Source organism: Amia ocellicauda, chromosome 12, assembly GCF_036373705.1.
Source record: "Amia ocellicauda isolate fAmiCal2 chromosome 12, fAmiCal2.hap1, whole genome shotgun sequence".
Classification (NCBI taxonomy): Eukaryota; Metazoa; Chordata; class Actinopteri; order Amiiformes; family Amiidae; genus Amia; species Amia ocellicauda.
The window spans coordinates 27789221-27810855 of record NC_089861.1 but is presented as its reverse complement, the minus strand read 5'-3'; the positions used below and the strand labels follow the sequence as shown (position 1 = coordinate 27810855).

The 21635-nt window shown below is 38.8% G+C and overlaps 2 protein-coding genes across 2 annotated transcripts; both read left to right on the top strand.

The window, feature by feature from the left end:
• The first annotated feature begins 446 nt into the window (after window positions 1-446).
• LOC136764825 (uncharacterized) lies at window positions 447-3747 on the top strand. The gene is made up of 3 exons (XM_066719153.1): window positions 447-797; window positions 1995-2072; window positions 2447-3747. The coding sequence occupies exons 1-3, from the start codon at window positions 530-532 to the stop codon at window positions 2893-2895; spliced, it is 795 nt and encodes a 264-aa protein (XP_066575250.1). The 5' UTR covers window positions 447-529; the 3' UTR covers window positions 2896-3747.
• Window positions 3748-3880: 133 nt separating this feature from the next.
• Window positions 3881-19076, top strand: LOC136764824 (lysozyme g). The gene is made up of 5 exons (XM_066719152.1): window positions 3881-4367; window positions 10227-10310; window positions 17240-17436; window positions 18118-18256; window positions 18741-19076. Exons 1-5 carry the CDS (start codon window positions 4100-4102, stop codon window positions 18872-18874), a joined length of 822 nt encoding a protein of 273 aa, XP_066575249.1. The 5' UTR covers window positions 3881-4099; the 3' UTR covers window positions 18875-19076.
• The last annotated feature ends 2559 nt before the right edge of the window (window positions 19077-21635 follow it).

Here is a 21635-nt window from a genome sequence, read left to right as displayed (position 1 = left end):
TTCAGACCAGAGTTTTGATGTCGTTAATAAGGAGATGCAACTGCTTATAAAGTAGCATGCTATATTTACAAGCACACAGGGTTTGTATGTTATTTGTACAATCAGAGGGCTTTTATAAATTATTTTTACAATCAGATGGGTCCGTGGCATTACGATGATGGAGTAGCTGGGCTAAGGCTAGTTTGATTGAAAAGCAAATTGACCTGGTCTGAAACGATTATCAAGCTATCAACAGGGGAACACACACAGTATTATGTGAACTGTAACATTTTAATGTTCAGATAATAAAAGTATGATTTACTTCATTAATGTGAAACTAGTCATCTTATTTCTGTGTTAACATCTGCTAGATATGAATGATGAGGAATCCGATCCCCGGTCAGCAATAATGCGGACTCGAAATCTAAGGCCCACCCCCCCAAATTTTTTCTTTCACTTTAAAGGATATGAGCATTTGTGACCTACACATTTCTGCGCTGACTGCAGGACCTCTTAGCACTGCGTATTGTTTGAAATCAATAGATAAATAATGTCGAAAACCATCCAAGATCATATCACAGACGCCCTGGAGGAGCTCACGGAGAGAGACCTGAAGAAATTTAAGACCAAATTATGCGACCGTCTTGGGGAACCGAAGATCCGCAAGGGAGTAATCGAGACAGCAGAGCCGGCGGACCTGGCGCATAAAATAGTGCGCACTTACACAGAGTGTAAGGCGGCCCCAGTAACGGTCGAGGTGCTGCAAGCCATCGATGAAAACCAAATAGCCGAAGAACTAAGACAGAATACGATTGCATGTAAGTAATGGGAGAAAAGCATTAATATATATATATATATATATATATATATATATATATATATATATATATATATATAACTGCTGCCCAATTGTCATGTGCATGATGGCATGGTGACCTTTACTTTGCACTCCATATGCAGAATATGTTTGTTACAGTAACCTGTAAAAGTTGCAGTGGATACAAACATTAAAACATTTAATGTAAAAGTATAGGAAGAAGTTAACTTCGAGAAAGCAGTTTTACTTTCACATTAGCCAAATTGTGCCATTTAGCTTATTTTTTTAAAGTAAAATACAACTAATAGCAGAATAACAGACGTACACGTTAATTTGTAAGTGGAGTTTTCCTACTATATACAAATAATCGTTACGTCTTTTAGAGAAAGTAACGTTTTGTCAGTGTCAGCACCGCCCTTCCCCCTCATTAATCGAAAGTTAAATGTTACTGTAATACGAATAGCTCCAGTAGATTTTTCTCCCCATGCTAATATATTCAAGATGATCAGTTCAAACGCTTTTTCAAAACGGGTGGCGGTGTCATTGTAACCTGAACACTGATCAGTCTGCTGTTTAATTTTAGTTTATTTTAGCTTATTGTAGTTAGGTTAATTTGATTGCTTATTTTAATTTTTTGTATGTTTATCAACCATTAAGGCGATATACTATATCACAATTGATTGAATGACTGATTGAACTGGCTGCTGTTGAAGAAACGATCCACAGCAGATGGAGGTGTGTGTATTCGGTCAAAAGTGCTGGCCTCGTGTATTTCATGTTAAACAGTGAGACGGACAACACAGTGCAGAATAAATGTTCCCCTTATGTTGACACAGATCTGGCTAATCTTTAAACATACCCTAGCATAACCAATAGGGGCAAAGGTATTCCTTTGCACCTGCTGCAGAGTGCATGAAAATGAACCTGGCAAGGTAGATATAGGAAACGTTATCTGAGACGGGTGCATTACTACTACTGGACATGTGGATAAAGTACGAACACAATTATAATTTGTTATTATAAGATGTCAGTCAATACTCAGATCTGGGTCTTAGCATTGTCCAGTATGTTAATCCCCAGCCAATTTAAGCTTAAAAAAAAAAAACATTGGCAAGGCGTTTAAACCCTGTTTGTAAGATCTCCATGTAAATGTCCTATTGTCCCCAAGTTTCTCACAGTGTGCCCTTCATTTTCACAGTGACTGGGAACTCGGTGACTGCAGGACTGGCAGCAGCAACTGGAACCAATGCCACCAGGCCAACCTTCCTGCTGAATGGTAAGTCATTTGTCTAATTTGAAAATTGTTTGCTGGTGTTTGTTCCCAAAGGAGCTCCCAATTACTTAATGTAATTATTCACTCAGGTAGGCTTATCAGAGATAATGAACAATCAGAGAAAATTGAATCTGTAATCTATATGTACTCCAGCCAGGTATATTAAAACCCATTAGGTTACTTTTCATCAGCCAACCCCATAATTAAATAGTTCGCAGTTCCAAAGTCAAGATGTTGATTTCCTTTTAAGTTATCTTATCGCCTTGTGCAGTACTAGGCCTAAACCCTGCTAACACACAGTGTGGCAGCATTGTGTGTTAGCTAGGATACTCACTGAAGATCAAAATTGGTCTCGATTTTGTATTTCTATTTTTCAGGTGACCTTCTGGCAGATACCATCTCCTCCCTCTTTGGCTTCAACCTAAATAGAAACTCAAATTCCCACATAGCCAATGCGACGGGGAAGCCACTGCGCATCTTCTACCAGCGAGACCTGATGAGACTGGATGATGTGGTGGTAGAGGTGGGAAAGGATGCCTCCAGCGATGGCTCCGGCCACAAGAAAAAACTATTTAATCCACGTTCGCCAATCCCATCCGTACGTCTTCCCATCAATGACTACATCAAAATCCAAGGGCAAGGGACTTTCTACATCTCTGTCTTTGTGGAAGACGTGGATGAGGAAAACAGCTATGTGGAGACCATCCAAGCCAACTTTCAGGTCCCCTCAGACAGATCAATCATTGTGACGGCCAACCTCAACATTAAGTTCCAGAAGTATGGTGCTAGTTGCTGGGAAGATGACTTGGGAAACATCCATCGCTAACATCAGTGTAGCTTGAAAAATATATTTCCCCCATCAAATACAGTGAATGGCAGGGGTGTCCAACCCTGGTAATGGAGAGCCCCAATTCACTTAATCGTATAGGTCACCCTAAATCACCAATCTCAAAATAGTGACAACATGTGAGTTATTAATCAATTAACCAATCAATCAAAGGAATTCTTCCCTCAGGAGGGTGCAGGTATTCAGATAATTGCTCCAGTAGTTTCTAAAGGACTTAATTTACCACACCACCTGCTTTATTGACCAGAATAGGCTACATCCAGGTGTTTATAAATTGGAGCTACATGGTTGATCACTAAAACCTGCTGGATAGGGGCTCTCTATGACTACGGTTGGACACCCCTTTGTTTAGGGGTCAACTTTAGCAGGCGCAAAAAATTGGGAAAAGTCATCGCTATTATAATCCTGCAAATCCTGCAATGCTATTGTGTCTGTTCGATCAAAAGTGAGTCGTGTCCGATTCATATCTTAATAATTTCTGTTTGAATTACAAATATTCTACGATTAATTATGTTTGCTCCATATATTTCTGTATTGCTTATACGTTACATCACTAACTCATAATTACTTTAAGTGATGAACAAGAATTAAAGAATATGTCTCTCTTGTCTCTCTCAAACCCGTACTAATGTAATCCAGAACACGCATTTCTGTGGACAAAAAATGTTTGTTTTATGATAATTAGTATTTAATTGATTGATTTCTTATATAAGAAGATCAATGTATTATTATTATTACTGATGTATGTTTTCCGTAGCAGAGGACCTCAGCCATGGGTACTTACAACATATTTTACAGCACAAATCCTGATTAAATTCAAATCTAAATGCAGAGCCGTAGTGACATCGGTGTTTTGTGCAGTGGGATCACAGCAGCTGTCATTATCAAGGAATACAATACATGTACATGTAACAACGCAGCTTAAAGAGCAGACTCTCCGCTCCCCTTCCCAGAACACCTCTACTTTTCAAGGAAAGGTTTATCGTCTTAGCTGTGCCATTATACCAGACAAAGTGGACTTGAATAGAAGGGCCATTGTGTCTGATCAGACAGAGACACGGGCAAATGTCAAGTGTGTGAGCAACTGATGCATTCAGGGCTAGAGAGAGAAAAGGCGCAGTCGCACTCGCGAGTTCTTTGCACAGCATTGTCGGCTGTAAGAAGGAAAACGTGGAGCTAAAAAATGTCTAAAACCACAAAAGACTGGATTATAGACACGCTTGAAAATCTTGTGGACGTAGATCTAAAGAAATTTAAGAGTAAGTTGTGCGATCGTCCAGACGAGCCCAAAATCCGCAAGGGAGCGATTCAAAACGCCGACTACGTGGACCTGGCAGACAAACTAGTTAGTACTTACACAGAAAATGGAGCTGTGAATGTGACGATCGAGGTGCTAGAAAGCATTGGTCTAAAGCAAGAAGCTGCTGATCTAAGAAACGGCACGAAGTTGGGTAAGTAGCCCGTTTAGGTAGAAGGACGTACAATTCAAAGGAAAAGTTTTTTTTACTTTCACTTTCATGTGGCAATACAAACAACGGTGCACATTAATGCTAGACAAATAAAATAACGGTCACAAATATCTATGGTCTTTGATTTAGTTTCTAAATGTCATTTTGCATTATTTCATAGTTATATCACTCATATTTATCATTAAGCTGTATTCATTATATTAATGTTAGAGGAATGTTTGGGGGGCGAGAGGAATCTATTCCACTTCCAGAGTTTAAAACGGTGGGCGGGATAAGCGCGGGCGCCCCCAGGGGGGATGGGGGGGTGCTGGTGTGAACTGTGGCTTGCCCCGCCAGTGCCCCCCCACCCCTCGGATAGCGTGAACGAAACAGCGTTAGCACCTTACATGATATTTTCTCAAGAGCAATTATTGAGGGGGACACCAAAATTACTGCTGTAATACATAGCCTAAGTTGTAATATGTTAAATGTATATTGAGGAACCATAATTACTACTACTGGATAATTGATAGGTAGTTAACTGAAGGGTTATCCCAATTTGTTCAAATGTTTAAATCATTATAATACTACTACTAGTAATAGTTATAGCAGTGTTCCTTATCAGTCCAGTATGTATGCAGGTATTTGTATTTACAACCAGCAATACCAAGAAATTATACTGTACACTGTGTATGGGTGCAGTTTTCGTAAATACAATGAGCATGGTGCGATCCCATCTAAAAGAATCTCCACTGAGAACCATCACAAAGTTGGTCTCAGTATTGAATTGACCTTTTTATTTTACTTTTTCTGATGCATTTATATAGTCATTAAATATGTGCTACTGGCCTTAGTACTACAATAGGTTTACAAGAACAAAAAGCTCAAAATAAGTATAGTTCTAAAAGTGAAAGAACTACTTCAATGAATAACCCAAATAAATCAACCACAATATCCTTCAAAAATACTTATTTATTATTCAGACAGTGTCTCAACTCTTCAAACAACAGCTATAGACAAGTATGTCAACCAAAAAGTATGCAATTGTAAAACAAATAACATAAAATAAAAAATGTGTAAGCATACTGTCATGTACTAAAAACTGAAAACGACTAAACAAAAGAATATCATACTATACACCAGGGGTTCTCAAACAGGCATCCCTGGTGTAATTGCAAGGGGTCGGTGACATAAAAAAGTGCAATGAACGTATTCAGTACCACAAGGTTTCCAGTAACTTTACATATAATATAGAGGGGGTGGGGCTCCCTGAGGACCGCTCAAAACCTTGCCTGCCTTGCCTCAAAATATGGAGGGGTTCCAGAACCCAAAAAAGGTTGAGAACCACTGCTATGCAAACTACTGAACTAATGAACAAAAGAACCGAACATATGTTTGCGGGTTTCAATGGATCCAACAAATTGATATTTTCCATCTTGAGACTGTCCAGCCTGTCTTTATGTACATTACAGACAACTACGCCGTTCAGTCTCTCTTTGCCCATGTTAGCCCGTAGCCAAGTCTTCAACCCGTGGAGTGCACTGAAACTCCTCTCAGCGTCACATGAAGACACTGGCACCACAAAAAAAATTCTAATCAGCACCTCAACTTGGTCAAACAGCCCCCGGACCTCCACTGGAAGCCTCCTGAAGACCTCTGCTGCCTCTCCACTGCTGCTACAGCAGCACTGCTTGTTGTGAAAGAGAGGCAACTGCACTGAAAGAGAATCTATGTTCAGCTCAGGGTACTGATCTAGAGACTCATCCAACTCCCCCATGAGAAGCACTCTTTCCAACTTTTGCAGGACGTTTAGACTGTCCTGGTTAAAACGGTCGCCAAACTGAACCTCCACACCATCCAACACTTAAAAAAATTCTGCTCTATAGTGATCCACTGCTTTGCCAGAAAATCGTCTAGAATGTGTCTCAACGGATTCAATGTAGTCAATTAATGTTGTTGCTTTCTCATACAGTGCAAGATAGCTTTCATCATTCCTCTTGCCCCTAAGAGATGACCGCACACACTAGACTGCAGCCTCCATACCAGGGACAGTCTTCTTCTGCAGTGAAATGTTTAGGCATTCAAGCTCTCCAAGAACAGCAGAGGCAAGTGTGAGGCCCAACACAGTCTTGCCTTTGCTGAAGTGCTCAAATAAGCCACTGGCAGTTGAAGCTGTCTTGGATGCAGTTTTTGCCATCTCCTCTAGGCTGCTCAGTACCCGCTCATACTGCCCTAGCACAGCTCTAATAGCAGTATTCTGCACAGTGCACCTTGTTGGACATAGGGGTTTCTGGGCAGTCAGATGTGTATCTTCAGACATGGCAATTGATTCAAACATGCTCTTAAACTTTCCTCACTGGCCATAGAGGACACCTAACTGATGCACCCAAGAAAGGGAATCCAGGATCAGCGGGGAGGCTGAGCAGCCAGCGTGTGTAATCAGATCAACAACACATCAGTTGCCACTTTCGCAATACCCTCGCCTGTTGTCTCTGACACCCAATAAACTCCTCATGAGGAACAAGGTCATGGTCAACATAATGCAAGCAGACACTCTCCTGTTCAGCACCAGAGACATCTTGAGTACCATCAACAATTACTGAAAATTGTACAATCGGAAGAGACCTAATCTCAGCTGCAATGCCTCGAATGACTGTATTGGCCATGATGTTCAAAATTTCATTGTGTATTTTGGGGCCTGTGTTCATTGTGGTACGCTCTGTTAACCACTTCAGTAAATGGGATCATCCTCTTCTGCCCTAAGTTTCAAAAGCTGGTATAAATTCCCACTGTCGTCCGTGTGGCCTCTAAAGGCTTGTCCCTTGCTACATGCCGCACCGAACTAACAATTTTCATCAAGCAATGCCTTGCATCCTTCTGCTGTTTACCCCATGTGCTGGATCACTGGGCACTGATTGGATTTAGCTGGTGTGCTGTTACAGTTACAAAGTGGCGGTGGGTTTGGCAGTTTTGAAGTGCTGTGAATTTTACAATGGCTTTTCTCCAGTTCCTAAATTCTGCACTAATGAAAGCAGCATCCGCTCTTTGGACAAAAAAAGGCTTGCGCGAAAACCCTTGGCTACAGTGAAAACACAACACTTCTTTTATTGATGGATTATAATGTAGCCAGGGGAAATTGTGAAACCATATCTCTTGAAACGTTAACACTCTGTTTGCAAGAATTTATGGTTTTATAAATTCTGGGTGTGGCTGATATGGTCTTCTGCCATCACTGAGGTAACTGGACAATGCTTGCCACTGTCCCCTATACTGGTGCTGCTGGCAACAAGGTTGACAACTGGTCCTGCCGTGGCTGTAACGCTGTCATCTGAAGTCTCTCTCCCTGGCTCCTGGAAACCTTGTAAAGGTTTTGTAAAATGTAACCCGGAGCACTGCCAACCCTAATACACACACATATTAATATACTTTTTCTATTTTCTATTTTTCTATTTTCGATTAACTATATGTTTCCTGTACTTCTGTAATTTTGAACCTGTTGTATTGCACTTTTGTATTGATCTTGTATCCTGCAAGTCGCCCTGCCAATAAATAAATAATAAATAAATAATATTAACAGACATACATACTGATACACATGCATAGTAACAGACACACATGCTGACAGACTTGTACATAGAAAAGTTAATAATGGGGAAGATGTTTGAGAGAAAAAAGAAAACATGCATTCTATGTTAATTACATCTGCAAGTATATTACAACCATGTTTTTTATTTTTCTCTTGGCCTCAGTTTCTTGTCTCCATATGAAATTAAATCCCACCAAATTTCCTTTCATGTATTGTCTGAAACAATTATAGGGTAGTGGCACATGAGAAAAAGTGGGAAAATATTTATTTTGGTATTATTCATTATTATTCATATTGCTGATTGTCTTGAACAGTCAGAACTAATGATTCAAAGTGAGCCAGATAAGTGACTCGACTCAACAAAATCAGTGACTCAACTTGACTCAAGTGTCTCAAGTCTTTACTATGTAATGACTCTACTCGAGTCACAGTTTTACTGACTTGGTTAGAACTCTGGTACACACATCCCTACAGACCAACTTCAGTGCATCCAAGAGTCTTTACGTACAGTGTTTGTTATTCATACGCAATAGGAGTTTCAGAAAAAAATAATAATTTCATTTTAATTTCATTTTGTTATATCTTTAAAACCAAACAGCTCAAGCATGGGTTTCACCAGCACACACCGGCACAAACTAGAGCGACACATTTGGTTTGGTTCTGTTGTTGTGAGTGACGTCACTCGCCTAACATAAATAAATGTTCATATATTCAAAATCGTAATAGCACAAAAAAAAATGTTAATGGCAGAAACGTAGCACAAATGAATGATACACAAGTTATCTATGTGCTGTTAGTGGGTGAGGGGAGGGGAGGGTATATTAGAGTCTTAATTTGCTCTTGGCCAGAAAGTCACATAAAGACTTTTGGTAAGTTTCATGCCTTGAACTGCCCACGCGTGTCCCTGTCTCATGTGCGTGTCCTCCTGCCAGTGGAGGAGTAGGGGCGCCGAAGGCTGCCAGCGGCCCGGGCTTCATGAAGGACGGTGAGGACTCTTCCAATAGCACATCCTCCAGTACAGCTCTCACCTGCTCACACAGTGGCTATAATACTTATACAAAGGACAGATCCTTGAAGTCACTCTTAAAGTGAAATATGTTTAAATTGGATCTACGACATTTCATTACAGGCATTTCATCACGGACATTTCATCACATATTTCAGCACAAACAATTACTCACCAATTTGCATATTTACTTACAAATTGCATACTAACTGTCTTTTTAATCATTTTGTTTTGCTCCTATTCTATTATAATTATGATATGGTAAATCACTTCTTGGTATAATGTGTTTTGAGAGGTATTGCATAACCCTGGTAAGTCATCATAATTATTTAACAAAAGACACATATTATAACTGCAATTGCTTGCTGATAGTCATCAACACATGTTTTACATAGCTGGATTCCTTAAGAGCACACACTGCTTTGTAGCCCTTATGGGTTTAAAATGTATCTTTATAGTGTGGAGGGTGTGGTGTATACACAGCACAGCTAAACTTTGCTGGCACATGTCATTTAAAACATACACTTGAAAACTCAACCCTTGCCTGTTTTTTTGAGACCACCCTTTCCAGATTCCCTTTGTTATTCTGTCTGCCCGATCAACCAACCTTACACCTGATACTTCGACCACGTTCTCTCGTTTTGCCTACATTGCCCCATTCACCGGTATCCGACGCACGCCTGTTTTCGACCTGTCTTTGGCCCGCACCGGAGTCCTCCAGTCCCCTCCACAGCTCCTGTGACCCGAGTGCTTACATATAGTATAGTGTATGTGTGTGTGTGTGTGTATATATATATATATATTACAAACACGTTATGGGAAAAAGACATCGGTGTAAGGTAGTGTTATACTGTACATTCAACAATATGGAAATAATTATATTAACTATGGAGGGTGACCAGTGCCAAAATTAAGATTAACGTGATTATGATTATGAACATGATCAAGAACATGATTGTGTACATGAACAAGATTATGAACATAATTATGAATATGACCATCCGCTTTTACAATGTTGCCATTGTGAATTTATTTTTCATTGTTTGTTTTCAGAACCTAAAACAACCAAATAAAGACTTTTGGCTGTATAATGTGATATTAATAGTCTCTGTAGTACAGCCATTAGATATTGGGTTCTGTGTATTTTGTCTCTGCTATTGTAAGTGGAATAATTTCAAAGTTTCTAATCTGGGTGGACGCAGTATGACACTTCCAATATAATGTTTTCTGAATGGGTGAGTAATGATTCATATTCTTTTTGCCTTTTTAGACTGTATTTATGGTGATGTCATGAAGATTGACACTACCGGTGCATCGGAAGAAACAGCCAAACAGGATAATTTAACTGTGAACGGTATGAACAAATATTCATAATAAAATAATAAATACGGCTACAGTACATTAAGAGATTGGCAAATGTAAAATTAACTGGTAAATATTGTAAAGTCATCTGACTTTAACTCAGACTCTCATTATATATACACTCACCTAAAAGATTATTAGGAACACCATACTAATACTGTGTTTGACCCCCTTTCGCCTTCAGAACTGCCTTAATTCTACGTGGCATTGATTCAACAAGGTGCTGAAAGCATTCTTTAGAAATGTTGGCCCATATTGATAGGATAGCATCTTGCAGTTGATGGAGATTTGTGGGATGCACATCCAGGGCATGAAGCTCCCGTTCCACCACATCCCAAAGATGCTCTATTGGGTTGAGATCTGGTGACTGTGGGGGCCAGTTTAGTACAGTGAACTCATTGTCATGTTCAAGAAACCAATTTGAAATGATTCGACCTTTGTGACATGGTGCATTATCCTGCTGGAAGTAGCCATCAGAGGATGGGTACATGGTGGTCATAAAGGGATGGACATGGTCAGAAACAATGCTCAGGTAGGCCGTGGCATTTAAACGATGCCCAATTGGCACTAAGGGGCCTAAAGTGTGCCAAGAGAACATCCCCCACACCATTACACCACCACCACCAGCCTGCACAGTGGTAACAAGGCATGATGGATCCATGTTCTCATTCTGTTTACGCCAAATTCTGACTCTACCATCTGAATGTCTCAACAGAAATCGAGACTCATCAGACCAGGCAACATTTTTCCAGTCTTCAACTGTCCAATTTTGGTGAGCTTGTGCAAATTGTAGCCTCTTTTTCCTATTTGTAGTGGAGATGAGTGGTACCCGGTGGGGTCTTCTGCTGTTGTAGCCCATCCGCCTCAAGGTTGTACGTGTTGTGGCTTCACAAATGCTTTGCTGCATACCTGGGTTGTAACGAGTGGTTATTTCAGTCAAAGTTGCTCTTCTATCAGCTTGAATCAGTCGGCCCATTCTCCTCTGACCTCTAGCATCAACAAGGCATTTTCGCCCACAGGACTGCCGCATACTGGATGTTTTTCCCTTTTCACACCATTCTTTGTAAACCCTAGAAATGGTTGTGCGTGAAAATCCCAGTAACTGAGCAGATTGTGAAATACTCAACCGGCCCGTCTGGCACCAACAACCATGCCACGCTCAAAATTGCTTAAATCACCTTTCTTTCCCATTCAGACATTGAGTTTGGAGTTCAGGAGATTGTCTTGACCAGGACCACACCCCTAAATGCATTGAAGCAACTGCCATGTGATTGGTTGGTTAGATAATTGCATTAATGAGAAATTGAACAGGTGTTCCTAATAATCCTTTAGTTGAGTGTATATAACAGAGAGAGAGAGCGAGAGAGAGGGGGGGTCAACTGGTAATTGAATTTGGGTGCATCTGTTGGCAGTATTTATTTTGGTTCTTCGTTACAGGCAGATCTGGGAGGGTTACTTTTAAAAAGTATTCCGTTACAGAATACTGATTACCTTGTTTTTAAAATAATCTGTAACCTAATCCAATGCATTACTCATCATCAGAATACTTTTATATTACTTTTGGAATGTTTTTCTTTTTCTTTATTAAAAACAAAAGCAGCTGAGTTCAAGAAGTGAAACAAAATGTAATACACATTCTAATATGGATGATGGATTGAAATTGTTTATTTGTATCCACAGTTCAAACAATGAAAATTGTAATTAAGATTTGCATCAGTTTAATTATCCTGCATATTTATACTTTGCATTTTGTAGTAGTGTATTCATTTTTAGTGAAATGATATGCTTAATATTTTACAAACTGACATAAATCAGACATATCAATAATGTGTTAATGTCAAAGAAGGTGAATCACGTTCATTCAATTTAATGCTGGAGCTGGTTTCAGTTTTCTGCTAATCACTGATAATGCAAAACCTATTTTCTTGAAAACTGAAAAAGGTACTTTGTAAGTACGTTTAATGCTTATAAATACACTGCTCAAATAAATTAAGGGAACACTTAAATCAAACATCGGATCTCGATGAACGAAATGTATTAAAGATCAAAATCTTTACTGTACATTGTGTAATTCACTGAGAACAAAATGATGTAACAACGGTCAATGGAAACCAAAATCACCAACCGATTGAGGGCTGGATTCAAACTCACACTGAAAATCAAAGTAAACAATTGAAATCACAGGCTGTTCCAACTTGCGTGAATTTCATCACGGCAACTCATAATGTGACTCAGTAGTGTTCATGTCCCCATGTGCCTGTATGCACTCCCGACAACGTCTGGGCATGCTCCTCATGAGACGGCGGATGGTGTCCTGGGGGATCTCCTCCCAGACCCGGATCAGGGCATCAGTGAGCTCCTGGACAGTCTGTGGTGCTACTTGGCGTCATCGGATGCACCGATACATAATGTCCCAAAGGTTCTCAATTGGATTCAGGTCTGGGGAATGTGAGGGCCAGTCAATTGCATCAATGCCTTCGTCATCCAGGAACTGCCTACACACTCTGGTCACATGAGGCCGGGCATTGTCCTGCACCAAGAGGAACCCAGACCCACTGCACCAGTGTAAAGTCTGACGATGGGTCTGAGAATTTCATCCCGGTACCTACAGTGAGGGAAAAAAGTATTTGATCCCCTGCTGATTTTGTACGTTTGCCCACTGACAAAGAAATGATCAGTCTATAATTTTAATGGTAGGTGTATTTTAACAGTGAGAGATAGAATAACAACAACAAAATCCAGAAAAACGCATTTCAAAAAAGTTATAAATTGATTTGCATGTTAAAGAGTGAAATAAGTATTTGACCCCTTCAATTTAGTACTTGGTGGCAAAACCCTTGTTGGCAATCACAGAGGTCAGACGTTTCTTGTAGTTGGCCACCAGGTTTGCACACAATCTCATTAAGGTTTCGAGGCTGACGTTTGGCAACTCGAACCTTCAGCTCCCTCCACAGATTTTCTATGGGATTAAGGTCTGGAGACTGGCTAGGCCACTCCAGGACCTTAATGTGCTTCTTCTTGAGCCACTCCTTTGTTGCCTTAGCTGTGTGTTTTGGGTCATTGTCATGCTGGAATACCCATCCACGACCCATTTTCAATGCCCTGGCTGAGGGAAGGAGGTTCTCACCCAAGATTTGACGGTACATGGCCCCATCCATCGTCCCTTTGATGCGGTGCAGTTGTCCTGTCCCCTTAGCAGAAAAACACCCCGAAAGCATAATGTTTCCACCTCCATGTTTGACGGTGGGGATGGTGTTCTTGTGGTCATTCCTCCTCCTCCAAACATGGCGAGTTGAGTTGATGCCAAAGAGCTCGATTTTGGTCTCATCTGACCACAACACTTTCACCCAGTTCTCCTCTGAATCATTCAGATGTTCATTGGAAAACTTCAGACGGGCCTGTACATGTACTTTCTTGAGCAGGGGGACCTTGCGGGCGCTGCAGGATTTCATTCCTTCATGGTGTAGTGCGTTACCAATTGTTTTCTTGGTAACTATGGTCCCAGCTGCCTTGAGATCATTAACAAGATCCTCCCATGTAGTTCTGGGCTGATTCGTCACCGTTCTCATGATCATTGAAACTCCACGAGGTGAGATCTTGCATGGAGCCCCAGACCGAGGGAGACTGACAGTTATTTTGTGTATCTTCCATTTGCGAATAATCTGTAACTGTTGTCACCTTCTCACCAAGCTGCTTGGCGATGGTCTTGTAGCCCATTCCAGCCTTGTGTAGGTCTACAATCTTGTCCCTGACATCTTTGGACAGCTCTTTGGTCTTGGCCATGGTGGAGAGTTTGGAATTTGATTGATTGATTGCTTCTGTGGACAGGTGTCTTTTATACAGGTAATGAGCTGAGATTAGGAGCACTCCCTTTAAGAGAGAGACACCTGGGAGCCAGAAATCTTGCTGATTGATAGGAGATCAAATACTTATTTCACTCATTAACATGCAAATCAATTTATAACTTTTTTTAAATGCTTTTTTCTGGATTTTTTTGTTGTTATTCTGTCTCTCACTGTTAAAATACGCCTACCATTAAAATTATAGACTGATCATTTCTTTGTCAGTGGGCAAACGTACAAAATCAGCAGGGGATCAAATACTTTTTTCCCTCACTGTAACAGCAGTCAGGGTACCGTTGGCTAACCCTCCAAGGACATTCCTCCCCAGACCATCACTGACCCACCGCCAAACCGGTCATGCTGGATGATGTTGCAGGCAGCATAACATTCACCACGGCGTCTCCAGATTCTTTCACGTCTGTCACACGCTCAGTGTGAACCTGCTCTCATCTGTGAAGAGAACGGGGCGCCAATGGCAGACCTGCCAATTCTGGTGTTCTCTGGCGAATGCCAATCGAGCTGCACGGTGCTGGGCTGTGAGCACAGGTCCCACTAGAGGATGTCGGGCCCTCATGTCACCCTCATGGAGTCTGTTTGTGACAGTTTGGTTAGAAACATGCACACCAGTAGCCCACTGGAGGTCATTTTGTAGGGCTCTGGCAGTGCTCCTCCTGTTCCTCCTCGCAAAAAGGAGCAGATACCGGTCCTGCTGCTTCGTTGATGCCCTTCTACGGCCCTGTCCAGTTCTCCACGTGTAAGACTGTACTGGGAGACACAGTAAACCTTCTTGCGAAGGCACATATGGATATGCCATCCTGGAGGAGCTGGACTACCTGTGCAACTTGAATGGGCTGCAGATACCGCCTCATGCTACCAGTAGTGACACGGACACTAGCAAAACGCAAACCTAGAGAAGAATCAGTCAGGAAGGATAAGGAGAGAGCAATTGTCTATGGCCACCACCTGCAAAACCATTTCCTTTTTGCGGGTTGTCTTGCTGTTGCCTCTCCAGTGCACCTGTTGTCACTTTCATTTGCACCAAAACAGGTGACATTGATTCACAATCACTTAGGCTTCCTAACTGGACAGATTGATATCCCTAAAATTTAATGGACTTGGTGTTATACTGTGATGATTACGTTCCCTTAATTTTTTAGCGCAGTGTACTACCGTTTATTTTGTTCGATCTGTGAGGATACACAGATCAAGCAACTTGCTATAATAAAGGGGATTTAAAACGCATGTATTGTTATCCATGTTATTATTATCACCAGTTTCAATTCACCTGCACCGAAAACACAGTTTGAAATCAATGCAATTAGGACGTTATTTCTAAGTATCAACAAGTGAGGAATGTTATGCATCTTATTATTGCAATTAACACATTACTGATGTCTTAAGTGATATATATCGGTTTGTAAAAGTTTAAAGGTTTGACATGTGTGACAGGTTATTCAGTTTGTGTGATTTGTTTCGTTTTAGGCTATAAACATGTTGTATGTGGTTATTTTGGTGTTATATTATTTCAATGTTAAGATCACAGAACCAGCTAGGATGCACAGGAACTACTGAGATAGGATAACTTATAACTGAAAATACAAATTATCGATAACGTTTTTGGTTATACTATTTCTGTGCTGCCGTTTAGCTTATTATTATGCTTTCATAAAAATATGTAATTATTATATCTTATTTATTATAATTGTTATTAAAATGCGTATTTTCTACTTGCATATCAAGCATAATAGTTTCACAGCTGCACACATTTAAAAAATAAAATCTTACCTCCAGATGTTTTTTTTAGATTTTAAGTTTAGTACTTGGAAGCAGACAGTACATTGTCGGTACATCTTGTATTGCACTTTAATATTTGTTCAATTTTCTTTCTTTGGAAGTTAACAGTTGCCTGTACTTCCACAAGTTAAATCCCCACTCACACACAATGTTGCCACAACGGCCACAGTAGTATGGCAAGCCGTTGTGACATTTAATCCATAATTGCTGATATCAAGAATTAAATTCTTGATATCAAGAATTCAATTTCTGATATCAAGAATGATCTGGTATTTTTGATATCAGAAATTGTATTTTGTATATCAGAGATTTAATTTTTGATATCAAAAATGCAAACTAATTAGCACCCGGTTCTATTTTTGATATAAAAAATACATACTAATTAGCTTCCGGTTTTATTTTTGATATCAAAAATGCATACTAAATAGCATCTGGTTCTATTTTTGATATCAAAAATGCATACTAATTAACATCTGTTGACGTGTAACTTAACCCTTTACACTCTGTCCCATTATTTTCAGATAATTGTAAATACATGTATCAAATACGTTTATCAAAATATATATAATAAAATAAAATATAATATAAAAGCTTGTTAATTAGAATGCATTTTTGATATCAAAAATAGAACTGGATGTTAATTAGTATGCATTTTTGATATCAAGAATACAATTTCTGATATCCAAAATACAATTTCTGATATCAAAAATACAATTGTGGTTAATTCTTTATATCAGCAATTGTATTCTTGATATCAAAAATGCATACTAATTAACATCCGGTTAAGGATTAAACGGCGTACCATGAATTGCTGATATCAGCAATTGTATTCTTGATATGAGCAATTATGGATTAAATGTCACAATGGCTTGCCATACCAGTTGTAGATCTGTGTGTTACTAGCTGCGATGCTGACTAGCAGCTCCATTCTGCTGCTTATTGTAGAATGGTGCTGAATCACCCTTTCTTTGCCTAGAGACGTAAATAAAAACAGTGTTGCAAAAATACTACACATGGGCGTCTTCGGATTCCCTTAGATTTGTACACTTTAATGTAAATTATCTATAAGTAATCAGTAATCTCTTACTCTTTAATAAAAGTATCGGTAATCAGAATACTCATCTGACAGGAGTAACATAACGGAAATTTCAAAATTCTGTAATCTTACAGTAACGCCACTACTTGTATTCCATTACTCCCACCCTGGTTACAGGCATGAGATACAACTAAGGTGAATAACAGAATTGTTTTGTTTGACATTTTGTCTACTGTGTATCCTCAACAGGGGTTAGTGCTTCTTATAAGTTGGCAGAGCAGGACTTGAGCAGACTAAATGATTACAAGGATATCATAATCCATGTGGGCAAAAGTAAACAAATGGACCCTGCTGTCATTAGTGCCATCATTTCTCGCCAGTCTCGGGCTGGGGCAGCACTGGAGAATGGCTGGGGAGACTGTGGAAATGCATTTGGACTTATGCAGGTGGGACAAAATAAATAGACACTTTTATTGTGGTTTAGCCTATACATTTTTAGAAGGGATCTATGTAAAATAAAAATAGAGAAATACAAATTTGTATCTATACCTTTGTCAGTGTTGCTGGCTGGCTTTTAATGGGTCATTCTACAAGAAGTAGAACTAACTGTATTTCAACTAACTGTGAATTTTCTTTAATGTATTTTTGAGGTTACATGGGTGTAAGACCAACAGAAAATACTAAAATTCTCATTGGCATTTGGAGATGCTTTTCAAAGTAAGGGCAGCCAAAATATGCCAAACGTTACTTTAAAACACCAGGGAAGAAACATTTTATTCTTCATAGCATACAAGGCAAACATCCCAAACTGTTCACATTTTGCTAGACTTGCTATATATGCAACTATATTTGGTTGATGAATCATCATTGGAGAATAAAAGTCTACGAACAGCTGTGCAACAGTAAAACATTTTAATTACAGGAGATTTATTTTTGCATGAAACTAGTTAGTGAGACCCATTGATGAATTAAGCTTTTAGTATATATTGAATTTACCTTTTAGTGTCATGCTTAAAAGAAAATGAGAAAAATTAGTGAAAATGAACAAGTCTGAATTCAATGCACAAATTGGATGAAGGCAGTTCTGTCACAGTTACTGAAAGACATTTTTGTTAATTGAATTTTAGGTTAATAAGCTCTACTACACACCAGAAGGCGAGTGGAACAGTGAGGAACATGTTGCTCAAGGCACCCAGATCCTGATTGACTTCATCAACAAGATTAAGAGAAAGTTCCCAAACTGGCCTAAGGAGCATTGGTTTAAAGGTAGCTGCTGTCACACATTGCAAAGTGAACAAAAAGATAGACAGTTAATCTTGATTTCAATATGAGATCCTATGCAATGTATACACAGGAACATACTATGTTTGCTATTAGAAACTGTTTGTTGCATCCCACAGCAAAGGAGGTTCTGTTTGTGATAGTTATTGTTAGGTTTATGTCACATTTCCCCTACATACAGATGCATCTAGTTAACATAGTACCTTAACAGTTGCAAAGTAAACCAAATGACATGGTAAACATGCTTCTCATGGATGCTTAAGCTCACCAAAAAATGAAGAAACCAAGATCTTACTGCAAAATTAAGAGGCTTCTAAACCATTAAGTGCTCTACAATAATACTGTTAATGTTTTTATTTATTTGCTAAGGTAAATTGCAAGTTATTAAAATAAATAGATTTTATTTTTAATTACAGAATAGGAGCCAGAAATAGAAGAAACCTGAATTGAATAATTGAATGTGTTTCAGGGGGGATAGCAGCCTACTGTGCTGGAGATGGAAATGTGGAGTCGTATGAAAAGGTGGATGATCACACCCCTGGAAAGGACTTTGCTAACGATGTTGTTGCCAGAGCCCAGTGGTACAAGAAGAATGGATTTTGAAATAATGATAGATCTTAGGCCTCTGGAATGTAAAGTGGCAATTCTGAAAAACTAATGCATTTACATTTCATTAGATACAACGTTTTTGTTAAAATTGTATTGGGGACTATTAAACTATTATTGGACTATTAAAATACATTTCTTCCTTGTAGGGGGAAAGAAGTCATAGCTGGGTGGGTCTGGGGGCAGGGGAGCAATTTGTCTATATAACAATAATGTATTTGCATCAATGTTTTGTCATCAATAAAAATATTTGATACCAAAAAAATACATTTCTGAACAATTTTATGAAGTAAATAAGCTATACAAATAACAAAGTTCATGATTGTTATTTTATTGTCACACAAACTAAGGACTGACACAATAAGTTTAATAAAAAAATTAACATATTTTTGAATTGAAAAATTTGCTCTGTGTCAATCCAGATATACCAGCTTACATCTAGTAAATAAAATCCAAACATTCAGTTTTTACTTTTGTTTTTGCATTTTTCTCTTAAACATGCATTACTTCAGTCTTTCCCAGGAATAATTGAAAAATGATTACATGTAGTTCTATAAATATTTTCTCAATGTTATTATACTATTCTCTTCTTGGATGGCCAACCTCTCCAGAATTGGACTATCATTAATAAGAATGACCATTGGTCTACTCATATAAATAGAATATATTAATAGTTCCACCCTATTGTTACGGAATCTATCTGTTCTTCCTTCCCTGTGCAATATGGCGGGCCACTCGGAGAGCTTGATAGAAGTGTCCTATTGATTCTATATCTATGTTGCACACCCTGGTGCTGCCTCTCCCCTGATATCATGTGAAGACTAAAAGTATTAAGAAGCAGAGTGGCTGAAAGCAGTACTCAAAAATTGTGGATTCTCCTGGTAATATTTATATCTAAATTTGTATCAATCATTCCAAATTCAAATGACAGGATTTTTTTTTTTTTATGAAATCATTTTAATCTAGGGGTTAATTGTATCTGAAGATACTTTTCTGCTTGCCTATGGTACTTTTTGGTCGCATATGTCACACTGTGGATGGTATACGAGATGTTTTTGTTTCCAAATGGGTTGTCCTGTACCACACTTCGTCTGTTGTTTCATTATAGTATTTGCATACATGATGACTTCATTAGTCTTTGAGACTATTTCTACAATTATATTTTAGCAATAATAACAAAAACAATACATCATCATAAATACAGTTAGGTCCATCAATATTTGGACAGTGACACAATTATCATCATTTTGGCTCTGTATGCCACCACAGTGGATTTGAAAGGAAACAATTAATATGTGCTTTAAGTGTAGACTTTCATCTTAAATTTGAGGGTAGTTACATCCAAATTGGGTGAACAGTGTATCAATTACAATTTTAGGGGCTCAAATGTAATTGGACAAACTATCATAATCATTAATCAAATTGTGAGTTTCAATAATTGGTTGCAAATCCTTTACAGTCAATGACTGCCTGAAGTCTGGAACCCATAGACATCACCAGATGCTGGGTTTCTTCCCTGGTGATGCTCTGCCAGGCCTGCACTGCAGCAGTCTTTTAAGCATTTGGCTGAATCTGAGCAGATAATATAGTCCTAAACACTTCATCATCAATAAATACAAGGGAACCAGTTCCCTTGGCAGCCATACATGCCCATGCCATAACACTACCTCCACCATGCTTCACAGATGAGGTGCTTCGGATCATGAGCAGTTCCTTCCCTTCTCCATACTCTTCTCTTCCCATCATTCTGGTACAAGTTGATCTTTGTCTCATCTGTCCATAGGATGTTGTTCCAGAACTGTACAGGGTTCTTTACATGCTTTTTGGCAAACTCTAATCTGGTCTTCCTGATTTTGGGGCTTACCAATGGTTTACATCTTGTGGTAAACCCTCTGTATGTACTCTGGTGAAGTCTTCTCTTGATTGTTGACTTTGACACAGATACGCCTACCTCCTGGAGGGTGTTCTTGATCTGGCCAATTGTTTCAAAGGGGTATATGTATGCAAAAGAAAGGGAAATCACATAACATAGTATCAACACTGCTGACTGCAATCAACATCAATGACAGTGAAATATTCTGTGTAAATGTACTTGCCTCTTTTTCGTCAAGTATTGATATCCTCATTTTTAGTGCCTGTTTCAGTTTTGGCAAAAGAAGGGTTTTGGAACAAAAACATCCTGTTTGATTTATTTTTGCCTCTCATTAAGTCATGCACCAGTTTCTGTTTGATAAACAGTATATCAATATCACATTTTTATCAGGTCCTCTCTCCAATTAATAATATAAATTTTAACTTTAAATAGCATTATTACTTTCCTATGCATTACATTTATTTCAGTGTTTTATATAAACTGTAGATATGTGCTTTATTCCATGTAAGTATAATAACTTAAAGTAATGCACAATAAGATTACTTGAGAATGTAACCCTATGTACAATAATAGTAACTTAAAAAATACTACTTACTTGCAATGCTGCTGTTAAAATCATACACAGTGGAATGGTAAAGACAATCTGGTCATTGAAATTATGAAATCCTGATGTGTATTCTTGAAATCAGACTGGTGTTTCACAGACTGGGCACTTCTTTACATACACTTGGATGCCTGTGTATAAAAGCATAAACAATACTTAAAGAACATGAATACAATCATTCAAAATAAATATTAATAACTGCTTAAATAGAAAATACTTACCTTTGTGAACCTAGAAAAGTCCATAAACAACAGTATTCTTTGTCACCGGTTTAGTATCTG

What these genes read in the sequence shown, in the direction of transcription:
- LOC136764824 (XM_066719152.1), top strand. Translation starts at nt 4,100, where the DNA reads ATGTCTAAAACCACAAAAGACTGGATTATAGACACGCTTGAAAATCTT. An exon ending in AAGAAACGGCACGAAGTTGG is followed by an intron (nt 4,368 to 10,226) that starts GTAAGTAGCCCG and finishes TTGCCTTTTTAG; the next exon opens with ACTGTATTTATGGTGATGTC. An exon ending in GGATAATTTAACTGTGAACG is followed by an intron (nt 10,311 to 17,239) that starts GTATGAACAAAT and finishes TATCCTCAACAG; the next exon opens with GGGTTAGTGCTTCTTATAAG.
- LOC136764825 (XM_066719153.1), top strand. Translation starts at nt 530, where the DNA reads ATGTCGAAAACCATCCAAGATCATATCACAGACGCCCTGGAGGAGCTC. An exon ending in AAGACAGAATACGATTGCAT is followed by an intron (nt 798 to 1,994) that starts GTAAGTAATGGG and finishes TCATTTTCACAG; the next exon opens with TGACTGGGAACTCGGTGACT. An exon ending in GCCAACCTTCCTGCTGAATG is followed by an intron (nt 2,073 to 2,446) that starts GTAAGTCATTTG and finishes TCTATTTTTCAG; the next exon opens with GTGACCTTCTGGCAGATACC.